Source organism: Mastigoproctus giganteus, chromosome 10, assembly GCF_048544385.1.
Source record: "Mastigoproctus giganteus isolate SK-2022 chromosome 10, ASM4854438v1, whole genome shotgun sequence".
Lineage (NCBI taxonomy): Eukaryota > Metazoa > Arthropoda > Arachnida > Uropygi > Thelyphonidae > Mastigoproctus > Mastigoproctus giganteus.
In genome coordinates, this window is record NC_143584.1 from 219,379,903 (window position 1) to 219,401,980 (window position 22,078).

The window sequence follows — 22,078 nt, forward strand, 5'->3', positions numbered from 1 at the left end:
GACACTTTGAAATTTAACCCTAATTTGCAATTTTTTTTTTTTTTTTTTTTTTTTAACACTGACCTGTACTTGTTAAGTACAGATCAGTGTTGAGAAAAAAAAAAAAAAAAAAAAAAGACATTAATCACATTATTCTATTAATGCCAATGTGTACAACAATATCATGTTTTGTGCCCTTAAAAGATATCTGCTCAACAATGTCATTAACCTTTGCCCCTGGCAGACATACCCCAGGTCCTATTCCATCTATCCTTTTGCACAATATGTTTCCCTTGACAGTAGAGTCACTGACAACTAGTGCCTGTGGGACCAATGCATTCTGCCTTAGGGGTTGCTGCTGCTGCATTGCCTGATGATCAAGTGTAAGCTCTGGTATTGATGTGGGCAGCTGAGAGCTTGATGGGCACCCCAAATTAAATCCTTCAAGGGCATCCAACCTGTTCTTCAAGCTCTCATAAAGGCCCATAACTACAAATATTTATGTGGGATTTATTCAAAGAAATTAATATTGTTCAAGGTTAAGTGAAAGGGATTTTCTTTCAGCTAAAGGTAATTATAATAGTTTTAGACATTATTAAAATTCCTTTCAGTGGAATCAACTAATGTTTCTGACAATACAAATGCCCAATGGGAAGTAACTAAACTCTTTATACTAAGAGACTGTTCAAGGATTATACCTAAACAGATGCCAGATGAACTGATATGCTTAGTAGCAGAGAAGGAAAATATAAGGGATGATTATAAATTGTCAGGAGACAGAATTCTATAACAAATATAGCTGTAATTCAATTCATCAGAGGAAAGGATGTTTGGCTAATAGCATAATGAAAAGTAGCAAAGAATTATCTGCTTATATTAACACTAGGAAGAAAGGGATGAATCACACTGGTTCACTTATACAAAGCTATTGATGATCTTGTACAGCTTAATGAAAACTGAACAAATATTTTGTATTCACATTCACAAGGTAAGAAATTTTTAGAGACATGACAATAGACATTCATCTAATACTGACTGGGAATCAGACAATTTTGTCATAACTGAAAGGAAGCTGGAAGAGAAATTACTCCAGCTAAAAAGTGAAGAAAGCACCTAGGGCTGATGGTATCTATCCATTTATATTAAAATAAATAATGGCATGTCATCATGAGCTTGAACCCTGATGCAGTGTTTATTTTTTGACCCTTAAGGCCACTTTACACTTTTCCTTTTGTGCAACCTTCCCACCCTCCCTCCAGGTCTAATCAAAATGGAAAAAATGTAATTTTTTTCATAATCTTCTTTCACCGTACATAATAAAGCATTAATTTGATGGTGAATTATATATACAGTTGACTTGGGATGATTAACAAATAAATTTTTCTGGATAATCACGACCCCAGATAATGTAAAAAATGAAAGAAAAACTGAAATGTGACAAAAACAAATTTATTTACACACATACTACTCAATAGTATTTATTTATGAATTTATAATTAATTTATGAATTACATTATGAAAAAAAATTGACAAAATTAGTAAGAATGTATAATTTTTTTAAAAAAAAAAACACCGAAGCCTTCTTCCCCCCTTAATTTGTCTTCCTGTGGATGGTACTACATAAAATTTGAAGCATCATCTTGTCAGTGATCTTCTATGTAGTTATGTTGAGATTCATTAAAGTTGTCACTTGAACAATCTTCATGTTTATTGCTGGGTTAAAGTTTTTGTTCAATATAAAGAACAATTCTTTTTTGCTTTAATGTGATCATCAATGCATACTGATTTAAATTTAAAAAAAAAAAAAAAAAAAACCCTCTAAGAAGAAGAAGTAGAAGAATGCTAAAATTAACCATATAACAGTAAAACTGAAGGAAGGATCAGAAATATGACTAAAGTAAGAGAGCACTGCTTATCAGACTTGAGGTTTCTGATAGATTCAAGCACCTTGTATACAGAAACAGTACATTTTCTAATGTTTCTGTAAACAGCTATAAGATTCCACACATCTTTCACCTTTCAATGACATATAATTTGAGGGTCTATTGTGCATGTTGTATGTACAGCACACATACCAACAATTGCCTGAGGAGCTTTTGGAAGCACACCATATTGGTAGATAAGCTATTACTTAAATTTTAAATAAACAAAATTTTGTAGCAGTAGAGCCCCAAAAATCACAGTGCTTTTGGGCCCACCCAACTGATTTAAAGGACCACCAGCTATATCTGCCTCATATATTTGCCAATGTAGTATACTTCTAAAAGGCAATGATATGCTCCACAGGCAATGATAAAGCCAAGTATTACACTTACGAGGAATCATCCATGAATGCAAATGACACGTTGAAAGGCTTTGTATAATGTATCCCACTGGGATGGTGTCAAAATCTGTTAACATCTGTAATGTGTTTTACAGCACAGAAAATTGTGATCCCCTGGTGGGGAGAATGAGCTGCAATATAGACGTGTTATTTTTTAAAAATTTATTATTTATCTATTTATTTACTATTACTATTTTAAAGTAGAGTAATCTATATCCTATGCACAGACATCCTGTATTTTTTCATATCTCAATTCCAGTAACAGTGTCTCTCAGTTTGATTGCCATAGCAAAGTAAGCATGCCAATAAATGGTACTATACAGCTTGACTGATATTGAGAAACAAGCTGTTTCAGCAAGTTTCCTGTGTCACAATAGAAATAACATAATTTTAACTCTTCTGAAGTCTTCAGTGACAGAGAAAATTCTGAAGAGTAAAAGGATAAATTTTCATCAGTTTTTGGAAAATGGAAAATTAGGATGTTAGTTTTCCATTTTTTCTTTTGTTCTGTTAGTATGTAATAAAGAAACAAAACATATCTTCAGTTGTTCACCCTATATATTTCACCTGTAGTCAGGATTTCACCTGAAGCCAGAAACGCTGCCCAATTATGGTTTAGTAATGGAATATGTTAAAAATCCGCAATTATTTAAAATTAGAGTTTTTAGAATCAATCAACTATATATTTGCTATATGATGATCAAGTGTTTTCATTTTTTAACTTAATTTTTAAATTAAACCAATTTTTCAAAAACACAGTGTAATTCAATTTTATATTATCATTGAGTAGTGCATATGCATATACATTAAGGAAGAAAAACTTGCTTTAAAATTCGGTTCCACTATACCTCCATAAACAGCATATCTCCAGATGCATCAGTCCCAGAATGTACAGTGAAAGATTGACGATGCATTTGCCGGCTACCAAGTGGTTTCAGATCAATGTCATTTCCATTCTATAAAATATTCATAACATTATATTAGTACACCATATTATAACATTTCCATATCTTTAATTTTATTTTATTAGGATTTTTATTAATTAAGAGAGTTAGATAGGAGGTAAGAGCTGTGGAGCAGATAATACCTTTATCATGATTGATCAGCAACTGTTCCTCAACATTTTTTTGTAGAATGGTGTGACTGTAAAAGAAGGCCAGAGGTGGGCCATAAGCCACTCTTATTAAGGCCATCTTATGTATGACTGGTGCCACAATGTATTAGTGTCAGGAAGTAACCCTGTCTTTGTTATATGCTGCAGGTCATGCCAGTGAAGATTGAATAAAGAAATAATGATAGAGTATTTCTTTCATAGAGAATAGGAACACCTCTACTATTTGTAGAAAGGTCTGTGATCTGTACAGTGTTAAAACAGAACTGAAAACAGAAAGTCCAGTCTTTCAAAGCAGAAGCAGCAATATTTATGATATGTTAGCATTTGTAGAGGAATATGATGCAAGAATCTTGAGGAATGTCAGGAACACTTTTTTTCAGAAAAGGGGGAACAGAAAGTGGACATGGAAGAGCCCAGATGGATTAACAACTAATGAAACTGACGTCATCCTCACTAACAGAATATATTGTTTATGATGTTACCATCCGGAACAAGGTAAACATTGAAAGTAATCACACAATGGTAAGATGCACACTTGATATAGATGTAAGAAAAGAAAGGAAAAAACCAACTCAAGTAAATAATACGAAGGTCTTTGAGATAACAGAAGAAGAGAAAAAGCATAATGTACTGGAAATTAGGAACGTTTCAGCTTCTGCAGACCTCTTTTTGTTTTCGTAAAGGTGACTACAGTGGTCTCAGACAGTTTTTAAATTCTATACAGTGGGACCAGCTGATGATGTTACCAACAGAAATTCAAAATGAGAAGCATTCAAGGAATTAACATTAGCATTCATCATCATCATCAGCCATTTTCAATCCACTGCAGGATGAAGGCCTCTCCAGCAACTTTCCAGTTCCTTCTGCTTTGAGCACTGGCCATCCATTTACTACTCAAAAACTCATGAATTTCATCTATCCATCTCCGCCTTTGTCTTCCAGGTTTTCTTCTAGCTCCTCTTGGGTACCATTCTGTTATTTTCTTAGTCCATCTGTCATCATGTCTTCGAGTTATGTATCCTGCCCAAGACCATTTTAGTTCTTTAGTTTTGATAAGAATGTCCTTTACTTGAGTTTGCTGCCTAATCCATGTGTTTCTCTTCTTATCTAACAGTCTGATTCCCAATATAATTCGTTCCATTCTTCGCTGTGTAGTTCTTAGCTTCTCTTCCATTCTTTTGGTGAGTGCCCAAGTTTCACTTCCATAAGTCATGGTGGGGAGTATACATTGATTCATTATTTTACGTTTCAGACAAACTGGGATATTGCTCTTCAGTATGTGACTATATTTCCTGAATGCTATCCATCCAAAATTTATTCTTCTCTTGACTTCCAGCCATTTATCATTATTACAGCTAATAACTTGTCCCAGATAAGTATAGGACTCTACCTTTTCAATTACTGCTCCTTCAATCATTATTTCCCTTTCCGTGGCATACTTGTTCATCATTACTTTTGTTTTAGCCATATTCATCTTTAGTCCAAAATCCTTACTAACTGTGCTTAACTGATTAAGATTTTCCTCTAATTCTTTGGGATCGTGGCTTATGACCACAATGTCATCTGCAAATCGTAAATGGTTTAGATACTCTCCGTTCACATTGACTCCTTTCTGCGACCAGTCTAATCTTCTGAAAGCTTCCTCAAGGGCAGCAGTAAACAGCTTCGGAGATATTGTGTCTCCTTGTCGAACTCCTTTCTCGATTTTAAATTTGCTACTGTCTTTGTCTAGTCTAATAAAGGAGGTAGCGTTCTCATATATTTTCTTCAAAATCATAATATATGGAGTATCTATGCCTCGTCTTTCCAGTGCCCAAAACATTGCCTTATGCTGTATGGAGTCAAATGCCTTTTCATAATCCACAAATGCCAGGCATAATGGTGTTTTATATTCATTTGCTTTCTCCATTAGCTGTGATATTACGTGAAGGTGATCCATAGTTGAGAATCCTGTCCTAAAGCCAGCTTGCTCTTTCGGTTGATTCTCATCAAGTATTCTTTCTAATCTGTTAGTAATGACCCTTGTGAACAACTTGTAGATATGGGATAACAAGCTAATTGGTCTATAATTTCCAATTTCTGATTTATCTCCTTTCTTATGCAGCAAAACTATGATTGCATTGTTCCATTGCTTAGGCATCACACTTTTTCTAATGCACTTTGTGAAGAGCCTTGCCAGTTTTTGTGTTATGTCTCTTCCTCCCAATTTTAACAACTCTACAGTAACTTCATCTTCCCCCGGGGCTTTCTGATTCTTCATTTTCTTCAATGCATGTTCTACCTCATCAGGAAGAATGTCGGGTATGTCGTATGTGTTGCTACTTTGCAATCCATCTTCCCCACTGCTGGAATCATTCCCTCGCTCCTTGTATAATTCTCTATAGTAGTCTTCTGCTATTTGAATTATGCCTTCTCTGCTGTTTATAAGTACACCATCGCTATTCTTCAGTTTCAGTATCATTTGTCTTTCTGTATTACTGCTCATGGCTGCTGATTTAAATCCTTTGTTTTCCCTTAATGCTTGTTCTACTTTTCTTGTGTTAAATCTTCTTATATCCTCTCTGAGTCTCTTTCTAATGGCTTTGCATAACTCAGTATACTCAATTTTCTCCCTATCAGTGTTTTTCTTGCTCTTCATTTGTCGTCTTTGGTTCATCATGACAAGTGTTTCTTGACTAATTTTTTCTTCTTTGGATTTCTGTTTCCCTATAGGTTTCTTGGGCTTTATCACTTTCAAAAAGTTGTAATATTCCTCGTCGATATCTTGGTCCTGAGCAGTCTGCAGAAGCTCAAACTTGTTCTTAAGTTCCAGTACATACTGCTTTTTCTCCTCCTCTGTTATTTCAAAGACCTTTGTATTATTTACTCGAGTCAGTTTTTCCCTTTCCTTTCCTACATCTATATCAAGTGTACATCTTACCATTCTGTGATCACTTCCAACATTTACCTTATTCAGGACGGTAACATCATTCACAATATATCTTCTGTTAGTGAGGATGAAGTCGATTTCATTAGTTGTTAATCCATTTGGACTCTTCCATGTCCACTTTCTGTTCAATAGAATTTCAATTTGACAGGGAGTTAGAGGACTTAAATATCAAGGACATGTGGAGTACAAGACTAAAATGCCTTAAAACTGAAATTAAGGATTTGGAGAGGCAAAAGGCTGCCCTTGCAATTCTACACAAATGGACGGTGATAGATGACTGAAATGCAGACCAAATTGTGCTCAATGTGTGGAGTAGCTTACTGGACCCATATATAAATTTGAAAATATTTGTGTTTGGACTTCTCTCAGTTTTTGGTTCAACTTATTTCTGCGAGCAAATATTTTTGAACATGAACTATATTAAAAACAAATCAAGAACCCGTCGTCTAAACGATGCGAGTATGTTTAAAGGTCAGCATGTTTAATTACGACATACTCGCATGATGTTGAGAGACACTTGCTCAAGAAGTTCATCAGCAAAAGTCACATTAATTTATACCTAATTGGATGTTTGTTACGTTTTTTCAGTATTAATAAATAATATTTCAAAATATATATATTTTTTAATAAACACCTTCCCACCCTATTCCACTTCTTAAAAAGCTCAAGCAAGCTCAAGAATAGCCGCACCTCAGCTCAAGATGAGGTGAGGCTATTCGGATTCTCTCTCTCTCTCTCTCTGTTTTTTTATTAATTAGATCAAAATTGGCTCTTCACTCAAAAAAGTTTGCCGACTCCTGGCATAGGGTGTTGGATGAGAACTTAATAAAAATTTGGAATATTCTACAAAAACTTTATTATGAAATTATTTTTACTTATGTTATTATTTTTTACTTATATTTTTTATATACTTGAATAATAAATTTATGCTTAATAAACTGTGTGTTAATATACTTAATTTGTTGTTATTATTCCAAAAACGTTACTACTAAAGCAACAATATCAAAAAATGCTTTTTTTAGAGTACTGTACTTTTCATATCCTTTTAATTTTCAATTTTTTCTGATAGCAAAGAATGAGTACCGGCATCTATTTTACAAAAAAAGTACTGGTTTAAACAGATCCAAGGCAGAACTTAACAAACATTTGGAGCTAGTGGATGAGTGAAATAAGGGAATTTTTTTTTTGGCTGATGCTATATAAGCTTGCATCATGTGCCTTTGCTAATGCTTACTACAAATATAGATGTGGTCGATAGATTGGTAAACAGTGCAATCGGTACTTTATTATATGTCGAATTTGAGGATGACGAAACAGTTAAACGAGTATGGATGAAATTTCCTGTGTCAAAAATAGGACATAACCTTCAATCTCTTTATAAACAATACGTGAAAGATAAACATTTACCTAGTCAATCTGTACCTATAATAAAACGATCAACTACAATTACATTCATGAACAATAGGAAATTAACACACAGACGTACACAATTTCCTTTAGTATGTGCTTTGGCTATACATAAATCTTAAGAGGGACCTTCTTGTGTGACCTCATTGCAAGGTTTATACCATATATTACAAATCCCCATGACGATTTCACATTTCACCACAGCAAAGCTACTAGTAATATAGAATTTCATGCTGAACTAGATTGCTTGAAAAATAATAAGCTACCGTCTCTACAGGATGAACTGCAAGATTTCATACAAAGTGGTATATCTATATCGTTAATGAACATACAAAGTTTACGGGCCCATGTTCAAGATATCGAAACGGACACAATCTGAATATTGATATTAAGTGAAACGTGGTTGGATAATGATGAACACATATTACTTAAGCCATTCCAATATGTGACTCAATTTTAAAGGTCAGATGTTCATAGTTGTGGTGTTGTAATATATCAACGTGAAGGTTCAACTATCATCAATACACCACATATCTTTGCACACATGATAGCAGCAATGCAACAGCAGTATCAGATGAAATTGGAGACATTTGTGGATGTTTGTGCAAATTCAATAGTGAATTTATTTTCATCATTGCCATATACATCAACTCCAGGGATGTCGTTAGATACAATTAAAAAATTCATAAACAAGAATTTGATGTTGTATTCCATTGAAGGCGCAAAATTATTGGAAGAGCCACTGGATTGTATACCTATAGTTCACGCTGGTGATTTCAATCTATAATTAAATTCTGAGGCTGGAAAGAAGTTTTGCAAATTTATGAAAGATGTCTTCAATTTAGATATTAAGCCAAATACTTTAGTAAATACTACACGTAATGAAACGACAATCATGGAATATTCACTCGGGAATTAAAATAATATCTTATTTCAGTTACCATAGACCAATAATTTTAGTGTTATTATAATATATTTTATACAAATTATTTCATTGTACACTAGTACAATGAAAAATTCCATTCATTGTATTTCATTCTACTGAAATTATTTTTTCAATAAAAATAATGCAGCAATACTTTTTTTATTTATTTTACTGTAACAGTTTCGTGTTTTATTTTACTGTACCAGTTTTACAATGAGTTCCTGTAGTAAAGACGTTTTTAATAGCTGCAGCTGTGACATTATCAGTGACACCATCAGTCTCAGAATAGAGCAGCAGCAACTTATTATGTACTTGGTACATAATTATTATTTTTTTTTTTGGCTGATGCCTCATAAGCTTGCTTTCTTGCATCACTGAAGACAACACCTTGAGAATCCAAAAAAATTATGTCATCACCTTTGCTGATGACTGCATCCTGAGTTTCTTTGAGGGTGGTGATCAATGATATTTTCACTCCATGCTTTGTTGTTTTGACTGAGGGTAAAAGTGATGGAGCCATGTTTGACCTGTCACAAAGGTCTTCTGGGTTGGTGTGGTACATGGGGAGAAGTTACTGATTTTCAGAAGTCAGCGTGCATGTCTGGTTGGATGTCAGCATTCAAGGCACCCATCTTGCTGCAAATTCTTTTATACCCCAAAGTATCAATCAATATGGCTGTAATGTACCATAAGACACCCCACTGATGTCAGCAACATATTGAATGTAACACAATAGTCCTGCAGGACAATGTTGTGGACTTTGCTGACTTCGTCAACAAAGTCTACAACATTTTCTTGAGTGGTGACAGTTTCTGGAACTCTTCTGACATTAATTTTCACACGATTCCCTGCCACATTTCACTCACAGTACCACCTATCAGCTACATAATATGATTGAACAGAGTCACCTAATGTGTCCACCAAGTTTTTGTGAAAATCAGCTGTCCAGTTCTTTTTCACAAAATATTTAATAACAGCTTTAACCATAGTTTTTTTCCTTTTCTTATAGATAGTACTCCTTCAGTCAGTTACTCACTTGCAACAAAAAAAGTATTATTATGGGTGACCTCTAATTTTGTATACTAGGTGTGTCTGAAAAGTTTTAGGACTACATTCATAAAAAAAATCAATATTCAGACAGAAAAAAATTTATTACCATTTATCTTCTAAGCACATCCCTTGTAGCTTGATACACCTCTTTGCACGGTCATACAGCTTCTGGATGGCTCTGTGGAACTGATCTTGTGGAGCCCTGTTCAACTCCCTCGTCACACTGGTTTGGATCTCTGAAACACTGTCAAAATGGTGCCCCTTTAGGGGGAATTTCACTTTGGGGAACAGAAAATAATCAGCAAGTGCCAAATCCAATGAATATGGAGGATGGTGAAGCACTGTAATTCCCTTCCATGTGAGAAAATACTTGGTGATGGCCATGTTGTGTGAAGGTGCATTGTCGTGAAGCAAGAACCACTCACCTGATTTGTCAACCTAACACAGCAAATTCTTTTCAACAGACTGTTCATTGCTACTCTGTAAAATTCAATGTTGACTCTGTCTTTCCAGTACAAATTCTTTGTGCACAACTCCTTAACAATAAAAAAAAAAAAATAAAAAAATTACTACCATCATTTTGGTTCGAGATTTTTGGAACTGCAGTTTCTTCAGCCTCAGTGAATTTTCTCCTGATTGCATTTTTGTTTCAGGTTCATACTCAAAGCATCAGGATTCATTACCAGTTATTTTTTTTTTTTTAAATGTCTGGATCACTGTCTGCCATCTCAGTCAAATCTGAACATGCAGCAACTCATTCCCCCTGTTCCACTGTCAATGCATGTGGTATGCAGTGTAAGCACACTTCCTTTTTTTCAAATCTTTGACAACAATCAAATGCATGGTATCCTTGCTGATGTGAAGCTGGTCTGCTACCATTCAGAGGGACTGGAAACCACTCCATGCATCATCCTGAACATCCTCCTGCCCTTCACAGAACTGCCCATACAAACATGTTGGATCGTGATAGTGCTTCATGTCAATAAGCTGCACTCATCATTGCAACTGTTTCAAATGCACTTTTTCCAGCTTTAAAAGAAAATTTTATTGCCAATCTTTACACACTCCTTGAATCCATAATGACATGACTTTACAGTGCCAAATTAAACACGACTTTCCAGTAAACTGCCTTTGTGCACACTGATGAAACTAGGCACAGAGCTAGTTTAGACTTGATAGCGAATGGTTTCAACAATGGCCAAAATATGGCATGTAATATTTTAAAAATCAGTCCAAAACTTTTCAGACACACCTTGTATGCATCAGAGATGTGCAGGTACATAATATGATTTCAAAAGAACTTTGAAACTAATTATTTCAATATTAGGGGTAGAGCAAATTTGATCACTCCTTGTACATTGGGTAATTTTCAAAGTCCACCTGTAAAAATTTTTATTAGAAAATTATGAATGATATTGTGCAGCCCCATGTTGTAAATACAGCTTGGGAATATTTGTGTGGGAGATGGGGAGAGGAGATTTGAAAAAATGGGCTGAACATTGTAAATAAATAAAAAAGCATAGTAAAAAAATTAATATCCACCTTGCTCTCTTTATTATGTTTTTCACCTTTCTGAATGATTATGCTCAATTTTTTAAATCCAGCAGTATCCCACATTTTTGGTTGCACTGAATTTTTGAATTAATATAGGGAAGGAAAGTTGAGCATTAAAAACAAAACTGACACGTTAACGTGTAAAAAGTAACAATAAGTTCTATGAACTGTACCATTTCTGAATGTGTAGCATTTCTTATGAATAAAATATGCTTTCAAAACAAAATGTTCTGAAGAAAATATTTTTATAGGATATTATGATGTCGTTACAAAGGAACTGGATGCAAAAAATAATTTTGATATCATATATTTGGATTTCAGGAAAGCTTTTGACACTGTTGCGCATGGAAGACCATTGTACAAATTGGAGCAGAATGGTATTAAGGGTAAGTTACTACAATGGATAAAAGGATGGTTAAGTGGGAGAAGACAGAGGGTGGTAATCAATGGGTGCTGCTCTTCGTGGACTAATGTTATTAGTGGAGTCCCACAGGGTTCGGTGTTAGGTCCACTGTTGTTTTGTATATTTATCAATGATATTGATGAAGGTATATCAGGCTTAATGTCGAAGTTTGCAGATGATACAAAGGTTGGCAGGGTTGTTAATGACAGTAATGGCAGTGTGCTACTGCAACAGGATCTAGATAATTTGGGCAGATGGGCTAAGAAGTGGCAACTGAAGTTTAACCTTGACAAATGCAAAATACTGCATATGGGTAGAAGTAACCCCAGAGAAACGTACCAACTGTGTGGTACTACGCTTAAGGTGGTAGAAAATGAAAAAGACCTGGGAGTAATTGTGCAGTCAGATATGAAGTTTTCTGAGCAATGCAGACAGGCTGCCAGGGCAGGTCATGGGGTTTTGTCAATGATATATAGGAATTTTGCTAGCAGGGAGAAGGAGGTGATTGTCCCTCTGTATAAGGCAATGGTCAGGCCACGCCTTGAGTACTGCGTACAGGGCTGGAGGCCTCATTTTAGGAAGGATGTAGATTTACTTGAATGTGTACAGAGAAGGGCAACAAGATTGGTGAGGGGAATGAAGGGATCCCCTTACCGAGAGAGAGGCTTAAGTTCTGCAAATTGCAGTGGCTGGAGACTAGGCACCTGCGCGGTGATCTGATTGAGGTGTATAAGGCCTTGAATGGGTTGAGCAGGCTGAATTCTGAAGGGATCCTTCCACTTGTTCAGATTACGAACCTAAGGGGGCATAAATTCAAATTAAGAAAAGACAGATGTAGAATAGATGTGCGGAAATTTGCCTTTAGCCAGCGGGTGGTTAATTGATGGAACAAACTTCCATCTGTCGTTGTGGAAGTTGATAGAGTGAATAAATTTAAGGAGGAACTGGACAGGCATTTGGAGGGAATGGTGTGATTTTTTTTTTTTTTTTTTTTGGCTGATGCTGCATAAGCTCATACACTTGCTTTCTTGCATCACATGCCACTACTACTACTACTACTACTATTTTTGCCGTGCATATATTTCATCATTTTATTCATTTATTAATAATTGATTTAAAAGTCAGTGTTTGAGTAAAATGAAACAGAAAATATTATTTATATATATTGGAGAAGCAGAGCATAATTAATTTATACAAATAATGCTTCTTTTAAAATAATTTTATATGATAATAGTTAAAATAAAATTTTGTTTCAACTAAAATTTGTGGATTCATGTACCCCAAGAATATAAATTTTTTTAGTAGTTTACACCAACCTTGAAATAATAAAACAAAATTAATAGTTTAATAAACCGATATTACTAATTTAAAATAATATCGTAAATCAGTAATACCGGTTTTGGGACCGCAAGTGGCTTGGGAGCTTGCGGATTAGTTCCATTGGGAGCAACATTAATAGAGATAGGGGTATGTGGATTCATCCCCTCTTTGGGACAGTGATCCTTAGAGGGGATGAACGATTCCGCCTGACACGCTCCCGAGCCACTTCCGGTTCCGTTACGTATGAGAACAATGCACGTGTTATTGAATCATGTGACATGTGCCGTGAACCTGCAGATATTTAAGACTGCACTGCAAAAATAAAGTGTACTGTTGAGAAAGAAGGCGGAGCCTTTGAAAGCTTCAGATTTTAGCGCTTTTAATTCTGTATATTTTATTGTATTTTAATTATTTCCTTCTTTTTGTTTTATATACCTTTTGTAAATAGTAATTTATTCTAAATTAGTAATATCGGTTTATTAAACTATTAATTTTGTTTTTTGTTTTATTATTTCAAGGTTGGTGTAAACTACTAAAAAATTTATATTATAATATGCCCAACCCCAGAGGCCTATTTGAAGAATGTACCCCAAGAAGTTTGCTGGGATGGGATTTTACTGTGACCGAAAGGCTAGTCTGCTAGTGTTCATAGTAGTATTATGTACATCTGTTTTGAGACTTATTGATCTCCCATAAGACAACAGGTCTCAATTAGTGAATTTCTGATGATGTGATTAATAAAGCAGTTCTCTGTGAGTTTCCACACAATAGCCTACGAACTAAATAATTATCACTGAAGACTATTTTGTCCATCTAGGTAGGTATTTGTCAACCAGAAGAATTTCAACTGCCATAAGTACTATTATGATCACAATACTCGAGGTAGAACAAGCTTCTTTAATCATGAATTATGTAGAGAAGCATTACTTTAAAACAAATAACATCACTTAGTAATCTTTCAGTGATGTTATTTAGAAATTATTATAAAAGACTGCTTTTAGCTTTTATTCTAGAGGTAAGACAACTGCATGAAAAAAATCAAATATATTTAATTGTTCTAAACATTTTGAGCACTTACCAAATTTGAAACCTGATCCAAAAGTTCATTAACCTCAGCACTATATACAAGGCTAATATGGCACTTTCCTAACAATCTACAGATTTTCCTTCTTATTTCTGTCTTACCAACATTCATCATCACCATAAATGCTACCATATTGTAAAGCATAGTAGAGAGTAAGCGATCTTCATCATGTTCCAACCTTTTCTTGTCCATTTCAGATAAAGATTGATACCTGCAATATTTCAGAATTATTAAATATATACACGTACAAGAAACAAAAGCTTATACAGAGGTAAAAAAAGAAAGAAAATTTATTTTAAGGAGGTATCACTACAATATATCATTGGGCTTCTTTTGTTTCAAAAAACAGTGTGGGGAAAACTCTATATTTAAATGGGTATATGTGGTAATTTATATTTGTTGTTATTTGGTTTTTAGGAGCATTAGCAACTAAGGCCATATTGCTCCGGGAAATGCGGTGGTCATTCCCTGACCTTTCCGCATTCTCCACCTGGCTACGGAGGCGCCCGGTCATTTATAAATTTTCTCAGTAACTTTACCCTTTCTGGTAAATAAGCAGTCTGTACATAACACATTACACACAGTAGAACCTCAAAAAGTCCTAACTTTTTGAATATTTCTCTGAGTATAGTCAGCTATACATATGAGAGCAGAGGGAAAACAGGCTGGCTGGACTTTAAAAAAAAAAAAAAAAAAGGCGCATGTGTGGTAGATGGTTTTATGGGAAACATCCTTCATGTTTCTTTTAGGTATTTTGATATGTATATATTGATTATAAAATAAAATAGCTTTTGTATTGTAAATATTTTGTCGATCATTCACAAATTTCCATAATTTCAGCTGAAAGACAAGATACAATGGATTTATGATAACTAAAGTAAGAGATGTATACATGCGATTGCAACTATAAAATATCAGTGTAAATACACCATAGTGAACTCATAATGAAAAACTACGTAAGTAGTGTAAAGGCATCGATTTAACTGGATCTCATATTGTGACTACCTTCACAATGAGTTATGTATTGGACTACCTCGAATAAGTAACACTTTTATAGAGAAGACTACTGTTACTCTTTTTCAGTGGGCACCATAACTCAGGTGGCACCATTTCAAGGCTTACTGGCCAATCCTCAGTGGGTGCGTAGGCAGGTACCCTGGTGTTGCAATATGCCACCCTAGTTGTGAAGTTATTTCCACAATATGAGAGATGCCAAAAGGTGTGCAAGATAATACTTAAATAAAATTTAAATGCTCAAGGCATAATATATAATGAGTTTAAAATACACTATAAAATATTGGCGTAAATACACCATAGTGAAATCATAATGAAAAACTATGTAAGTAGTGTAAAGGCATCGATTTAATTGTATCTCATATTGTGACTACCTTCACACAATGAGCTACCATATATTGCACAACCTCGAATACGTAGCGCTTCACTAATAGAGAAGACTATTGTTACTTATTCTCAGTGGGCACCACCACCCAGACGGCACCGTTTCAAGGCTTACTGGCCTATCCCCGGTGGGTGGGCAGGTACCCTGGTGTTACAATCATGCCAACCCAGATTATGAATTTTCACAATATTCACAATGATCTCTCATATTATGGAAATTTTATAGTTTCTGGTGTGAATGTATGCTTCTTGCTCTGCGTTTGTGCAACCCATGAAGATGTCTTGCATGATTGATTTCACTTTCTCCTCTGCAGCACCGAGGATTGCAGTTATACTTGTTGATGGAGTTATTTTGTAAATAGAGTCGTATACCGTTTGGGCAGCTTACTCCTGAGCGAAGAAATGAAACTCGATAAATTCCTGCTCATACTGATCTAAATTAGTGCCATTACCGATTTTGGTTAACACAGATGAGAACATGATGCTCAACTGGCACATAACTTGATTGAGCTCGTAGTATTTCAGGCCATGCCAGAGAGTGGGCTGGCGATATACTACTTTATCTGTTTATAGACCGGAATTGTATGAACCGGAGGCAGCTGAAGTAAGTCCCCAATTAGGAACTTGTCCTGCCAGCCGAAGTTCGTTTTGACATTTCCAGGTATCTGCTTTAGCTTCGCGTCCAATTGCGATAACATCTTAGCACCAATTATACTGACTTCTTCGATTATCAGTGCTCTGACATACTTAAACAGCGATCTGTATTGTTGTGTGACTTCCACCGATAGATTTCTCAAAGTGGATAGCTTGAGGGAGTGAGCACAGTGGTTCCGTCTATCGCAACGGAAGCCTTACTAGTTGAAGTGCATGTAATGTAGGCATTACAATACCCATCTATATTGCTGAAGCAGTTGTATATTTCCATCAAGAGACAAATCACAAACATTTTGCCACAATCAGCTGGGCCGGTCAAGAATATCTGAATCGGTTTGCAATTGGGAGATAAGACTCCTAATTACATGATGAGCAGAACCTTTTACTTTTCATTGGCCATTCTAATTACATTACAAAAGTCCTTGTTGGGCATTAAGTTTTTGCATTTCTTTGAAATTGTGCCAAGTTGGTTGAGTGTGGTGAGCTTTAGCTCTTCATTTATCTCACTGTCTGGATGATTGTAAAAGTCTCAAAAGGGGTCTTCTTTTCACATTCACGTAACAAGGCTATGAAAGTCATTACCGCACCTTTTTCAGGGTCACCGTTGCCATTGTCTTGATACATTGCCTTACAAATTTCCAAAAGAGGTCTTCATTGTCATCATAGATCTTGATATGTCATCTCTGACAGTAGTAGTAGTAGTAGTAGTGGCATGTGATGCAAGAAAGCAAGTGTATGATCTTATGCAGCATCAGCCAAAAAAAAAATAAAAAAAAATCATACCATTCCCTCCAAATGCCTGTCCAGTTCCTCCTTAAATTTATTCACCCTATCAACTTCCACAACGACAGATGGAAGTTTGTTCCAGCAATTAACCACCTGCTGGCTAAAGGCAAATTTCAGCACATCTATTCTACATCTGTCCTTTTTTAATTTGAATTTATGCCCCCTTAGGTTTGTAATCTGAACAAGTGGAAGGATCCCATCAGAATTCAGCATGCTCAACCCATTCAAGGCCTTATACACCTCAGTATCTTGTTTCCTCATCGCGAAATGGAATGTGCAGCATTACCATCTTGTATTGTCAATCCTGAGCCATGTCATAGTTTTGATAGTGTATTATGCATGGATACTGTTGTTTCTTGCAGATCCCATTAGTGCTGTATGTGTAATTTGCATGACAGAGTGACATGATCCGAGTGGTGTGGTCTCTTCTTACATTTGTCAAACCAATTCTCTTTCCCTATGTCACATGAATCCTCCACAAGGTTCTCCTCGCCCACCTCTTCATTGGATTTCCTCACTCTTTGTCACTCGATCGGCCAAACAGTGGGGAATGCAATACTACTGAAGAGCTCTCTGACATGGGCTGACGTATTAAGTATCAGGCGGCTTCTTGACTCGTGATCTTGATGGTGTTATCATGACAATGATTAGTTTTCTTGTGATTTCGACAATGTTGAACCCCAGGTGCTCATTCATAATCGTAATGATCTGTTGCTGTAAATTGCTGATCCCTCGGTTTGTCTTGTTCATATACTCAATGACATATTCAGCGAAAGAGTATTCCTTTGTAATGAATTGGATGTTGGCTGATTTAAAAATTTTACATACAAACAGGTTGAATGGATTTTGCCACTTCTCACTCGATTGACATTTGAGAAATACTTTGGCCCGATTTATGCCAGCTCTGAGCGTATCCAAGTAATAGCCATAGGAGTTTACATCATTTGTCCTGAAGAAGGCATCAATGTTGGCATAATTGTTATCCTCTAGATTTTGCCACATCTTGTAGTGAGCGGTGTATATTACTTTGTGTCCATATATCTTAGGGACGTGCACTTATATAGTGGTTAAGCAACAAGACATGAACGGAGCTTCAAATTGAAACATCTGTCGTTTATCTGGCATTTTTTTCTTGTAACACGTTTGTGAGTTAGAAGCTTGATGCTCCCTGAAGCCTCACTAGGGAAGAGAGACACTAACTCGTTGATCATTGTGATGGTGTTCTTTGTTCTTGCTCAAAGAGTCTTTGGGAGCAAGTTTAGCCATAGGAAAATGTGTGCATATGGACTACTGCAATGTTGAAATTTCTATACACTTGAAAAAGTTGACCATATAAAACTGACCAAATGGGCTATAACATTTTGACTGCAATATGTTCATAATTACATCCACAATCTTCTTGAATCAAGTATATCGTATGTTACAGGATCTTCATTCATTAGTGTAGCCTTCTGCACGAAGTCCATGTCACCACCTGTGTCGTCCTCACTAATATTGTGTGCGTTATTAACTTGTACAATAGCTGAAGAAAGTGTGGCCAACCGATTTCATTGCCACTCAGTGTCAAATTTTTTATTTTTTATTTTTTTGGCTGATGCTGTATAAACTTACTTTCTTGCATCATATGCCTCTGCTAATACTAAAGCGAGGCTATCAGGCATTTTACTTTTTATTATGCTATCAATTTCATTGGTATTACAGCTGCAAACTCAACAGTTCCCTAGTCCATCATAAACAATATGATACACTGCTAATATATAGCTTAAGGGAAATTTGGCAAAACATCACTCTTCTGTATTTCAAGTGGATTATTTCATCAACCCTGTTGCATTGCATTCTGTGCTGGATGTGCTCAGCCAACCACTTCAAAAATCAATGTGAACATAGATTATCTCATCAACTGCCTGGACTATTCTGGAATATTTTGGTGGTTAATTACACTTTTATTGTACACTTCAATAACCTTCAGTGAATTTCCATGAACTTCCTTGCAAGAATGTGGTTCCAAGTGAGTCCAATTTTAACAACAACGCTTTTGCAACTGTATATCCCATGATGCAGCTGTCAGATGTTTCCATGTTACCAACCTAAAAACATGTCAATTTATTTCTAGAAGAATACAAGAAGGTACATAAAATATGTACTGTATTCTTATTTGCAATAATTCCTCACATTTCCTTGCATATTGCAAACATTTTCCTACATCACTATAAGGAAATATACTTATTTAATGCATTTAGATAAGTGTTTTAGATAAGCTAAATTGCAACCTTTTAGTTTACAATTTAGATTTTATATTCAACCCTTTATCCTACAGATTGTACCTTAAAAATATCTAATAACAATATATCTGTTACTAACCTTCTTGATCTTCATACCATACTAAAAGAAGACAGCTCTATAAACATTATAGACATATGATAAGAAAAAAAACAAGGAGCTAAATTGAGTTTAAAGTTGGATCATATATTCCACTGGAATTCTGAATTATCAAAAATGATTCATAATATTATTATCATTCTTGTCGCCCTTAAAGAAACATTAGTATTAGCTAAAATCTGCAGTAATGAGTTACTGCTTATATTAAAAGAATAGAAAAATTGCTTAGATATGTACTACATGTAGAGGAAATTAAAAGAAGTCATTTAAAAAATATATATATATTTTTCAAGTTGGTGCAAGTTTTTACTGATAGTCAATGTTTCACTTATATTTCATTTAAGTTCAATATTTCTGCAGAAAAAAATTAATTTAAATGAATCTATGAAACATGTCTCTTATTGAAATGGCAAACTTTATTTATACCGTTCCATCATTTCCCCTGGACCTTGATCCATTCCAACCATGTCTCGTTCCTGAGATACAGCATCTAAAAATACATCCTCCCAAAATGACATTTGATCCCAAAGATTTGAGCGATCTTTACCTAAAGCATGAAAAAAACAATTTGGAAACTGATGTTAACTGTCATATTAAGCTTATGATATAATTTTTAAAATTTACTTTAAATAGAACGAACTTTAACATCATTGTTTAATGGTTTTTATTCATAAAGTTAAGTGTATAAGGCTTTAAATGGATTGAGTAAACTAAATGCTAATGGTATCCATTACTCTTTCTTGGACAACACACATTAGACAACATTAAATTTAAACTGGAAAAAAAAAAAAAAAAAAAAAAAAAAAGATTTCGGCACATCTACCCTGCAACTATCCTTTTTTTTCCAACAATCAGTTCAGCCAGGGAGTGACTGATTATTGGAACAAACTCCCATATGTTGTTGTGATATTTATGTAATTTAAATAAATTTAAGGAAGAATTAGACAAATTACTGGAGAGAATGGAAAGATGAGGTGGGATAGTTTTTTTTGTTTTGGCTGATGCTGTATAAGCATGCTTCGTTGCATAATTTGCCACTACTAATAATAATACTGCAACTACACAGAATAACATTTTCAATTTCTGCATCTTCATCAAAAATATCTCCATAAATAAAATATGAAGAATCTCCCACCACTAAAGGCAACTTCTTTTCCAAACTCAATTTTTAATACAGAAAGATAAAAAAAAACAAAAAAAAAAAAACTATCCCCTTCATTGCCATTAAATCCTGAATTAACTATTCACACAAATCCCCTCCCCCATCACAAAGACTACTTGCTATGATTACAAAGAAAATTATACAATATGGCACATGGATTGGTTATACAGGAAATCTTCGACATTTGGGATTTAAATTATTTGTGGGTTATGTTAGGGTACAGTCTTGACTAGATCGTATGTATAGCTTAGCTTAATTTTCAGCACTCACCTCATAGTAATCCGCTTAGCTGGTGGAGAGTTTTATCACATACATAGTGGTTATAGGATTCTAATAACTTACAGGGATTATGGGTTTAAAACTAAGTTATGGGCTATAAAAATTTTCTTAAGAAAGGAAAGTGCACCTTCCATTCTATGGTTGCCTAATTAAATTAAATCAAATTAAGAAAAATAGAAGCTAATAGCCGCGCACGAGCAACTTTCGAAATCGTCCCCAGTTAGCTATAGTGGGGGGAAAGAGAGCGCACTTGTGTTATATACGGGTTGGGTTTCCCGAAATGCATTTCAGTGCACGTGGAAACTTAATACATGCTAAATTCCAAATGGGGGAGAAATTGGCGGGAATCTTTTTGTTTAACACGTTGAGTGATGTATGGCGCCTAAACCATTCGATGACGAGGGCTTCGTTTTCAAGGATTTTGTAGCTGGAATTTAATTTGACTACTGTGATGGCTGAATCGATGAGTGGGTTATGATTATAAGATTGGACGTGTTGTGTTAGTTCTGTACTTGTTGAATTAGATTTGAAGCTATTAAAGTGGTAGTATGCACGCGTGTTGGAAATTTTTGATGTCCCGAATTTTGCTGTTGTACTGCCTATGTAACATGCTTGGCAATCTGATTGGCATTTGATCAAATATATAATGCTGTTATGATCTTGTGTCTCGTTGTTGTTGTTATTTGGTTTTTTTAGGAGCATTAGCAACTAAGGCCATATTGCTCCGGGATATGCGGTGGTCATTCCCTGAATGACCTTTCCGCATCCTCCGTATTTGGTGGTGACGGGCTCGAACCCCGGTCTAATCAAGAAGCGTGTGCTACGCACTGCTGCTCCTTCCCACCTGGCTACGGAGGCGCCTCTTGTGTCTCGTACTCGTGTGTTGTCTTGTATGAATTGAATTTGGAACTTAATTTGTTATAAGATGTGAATATTAATTTGATATCTGTATTCTTAAAAATCTGTTGAAGTTGACTGTTACTTGACGCCAAACAATTTAAATTCCAAAATAACATCTATGAACAAATTTTTGGCTTTCCCATGGGCCTCGGTATCTCTGCCCCTTTATCCGAGATCTACCTCGCTTCTATCGAAGAAAAAATACTCCATCCCTTTCCCCCAGGAATTAAACTATACATGAGGTATGCAGATGACGTCCTCTTAATAGGCAACAGAACCAACATCGATACTTTACTGAACACATTTAATACAACACATGAAAGACTCAAATTTAACCTCGAAGTAGAAACCGATAATAAAATTAATTTTCTAAACCTCACTATATAAAAAATAAGTACATCTTTAGGCACCAAAATATACAGAAAAAACACA

The 22,078-nt window shown here is 35.2% G+C and overlaps 1 protein-coding gene across 12 annotated transcripts in view; it reads right to left on the bottom strand.

Annotated features, from left to right (window-relative positions):
* The window catches only part of Rab3-GEF (Rab3 GDP-GTP exchange factor), a 973,693-nt gene that overhangs the window by 359,628 nt on the left and 591,987 nt on the right, over positions 1 to 22,078 (bottom strand). For all 12 annotated transcript variants that reach the window (XR_016547514.1, XM_090382519.1, XM_090382521.1 and 9 more), the window contains exons 25-27: positions 19,732 to 19,852; positions 14,083 to 14,299; positions 3,151 to 3,258 (exon numbers count right to left, since the gene is read on the bottom strand). Coding sequence is in view for 11 of the 12 variants with exons in the window: in XM_090382519.1 (XP_090238645.1) it covers positions 3,151 to 3,258; positions 14,083 to 14,299; positions 19,732 to 19,852 (446 nt within the window). In the remaining variant the exon portion in view is untranslated. The remainder of the gene's footprint in view (positions 1 to 3,150; positions 3,259 to 14,082; positions 14,300 to 19,731; positions 19,853 to 22,078) is intronic.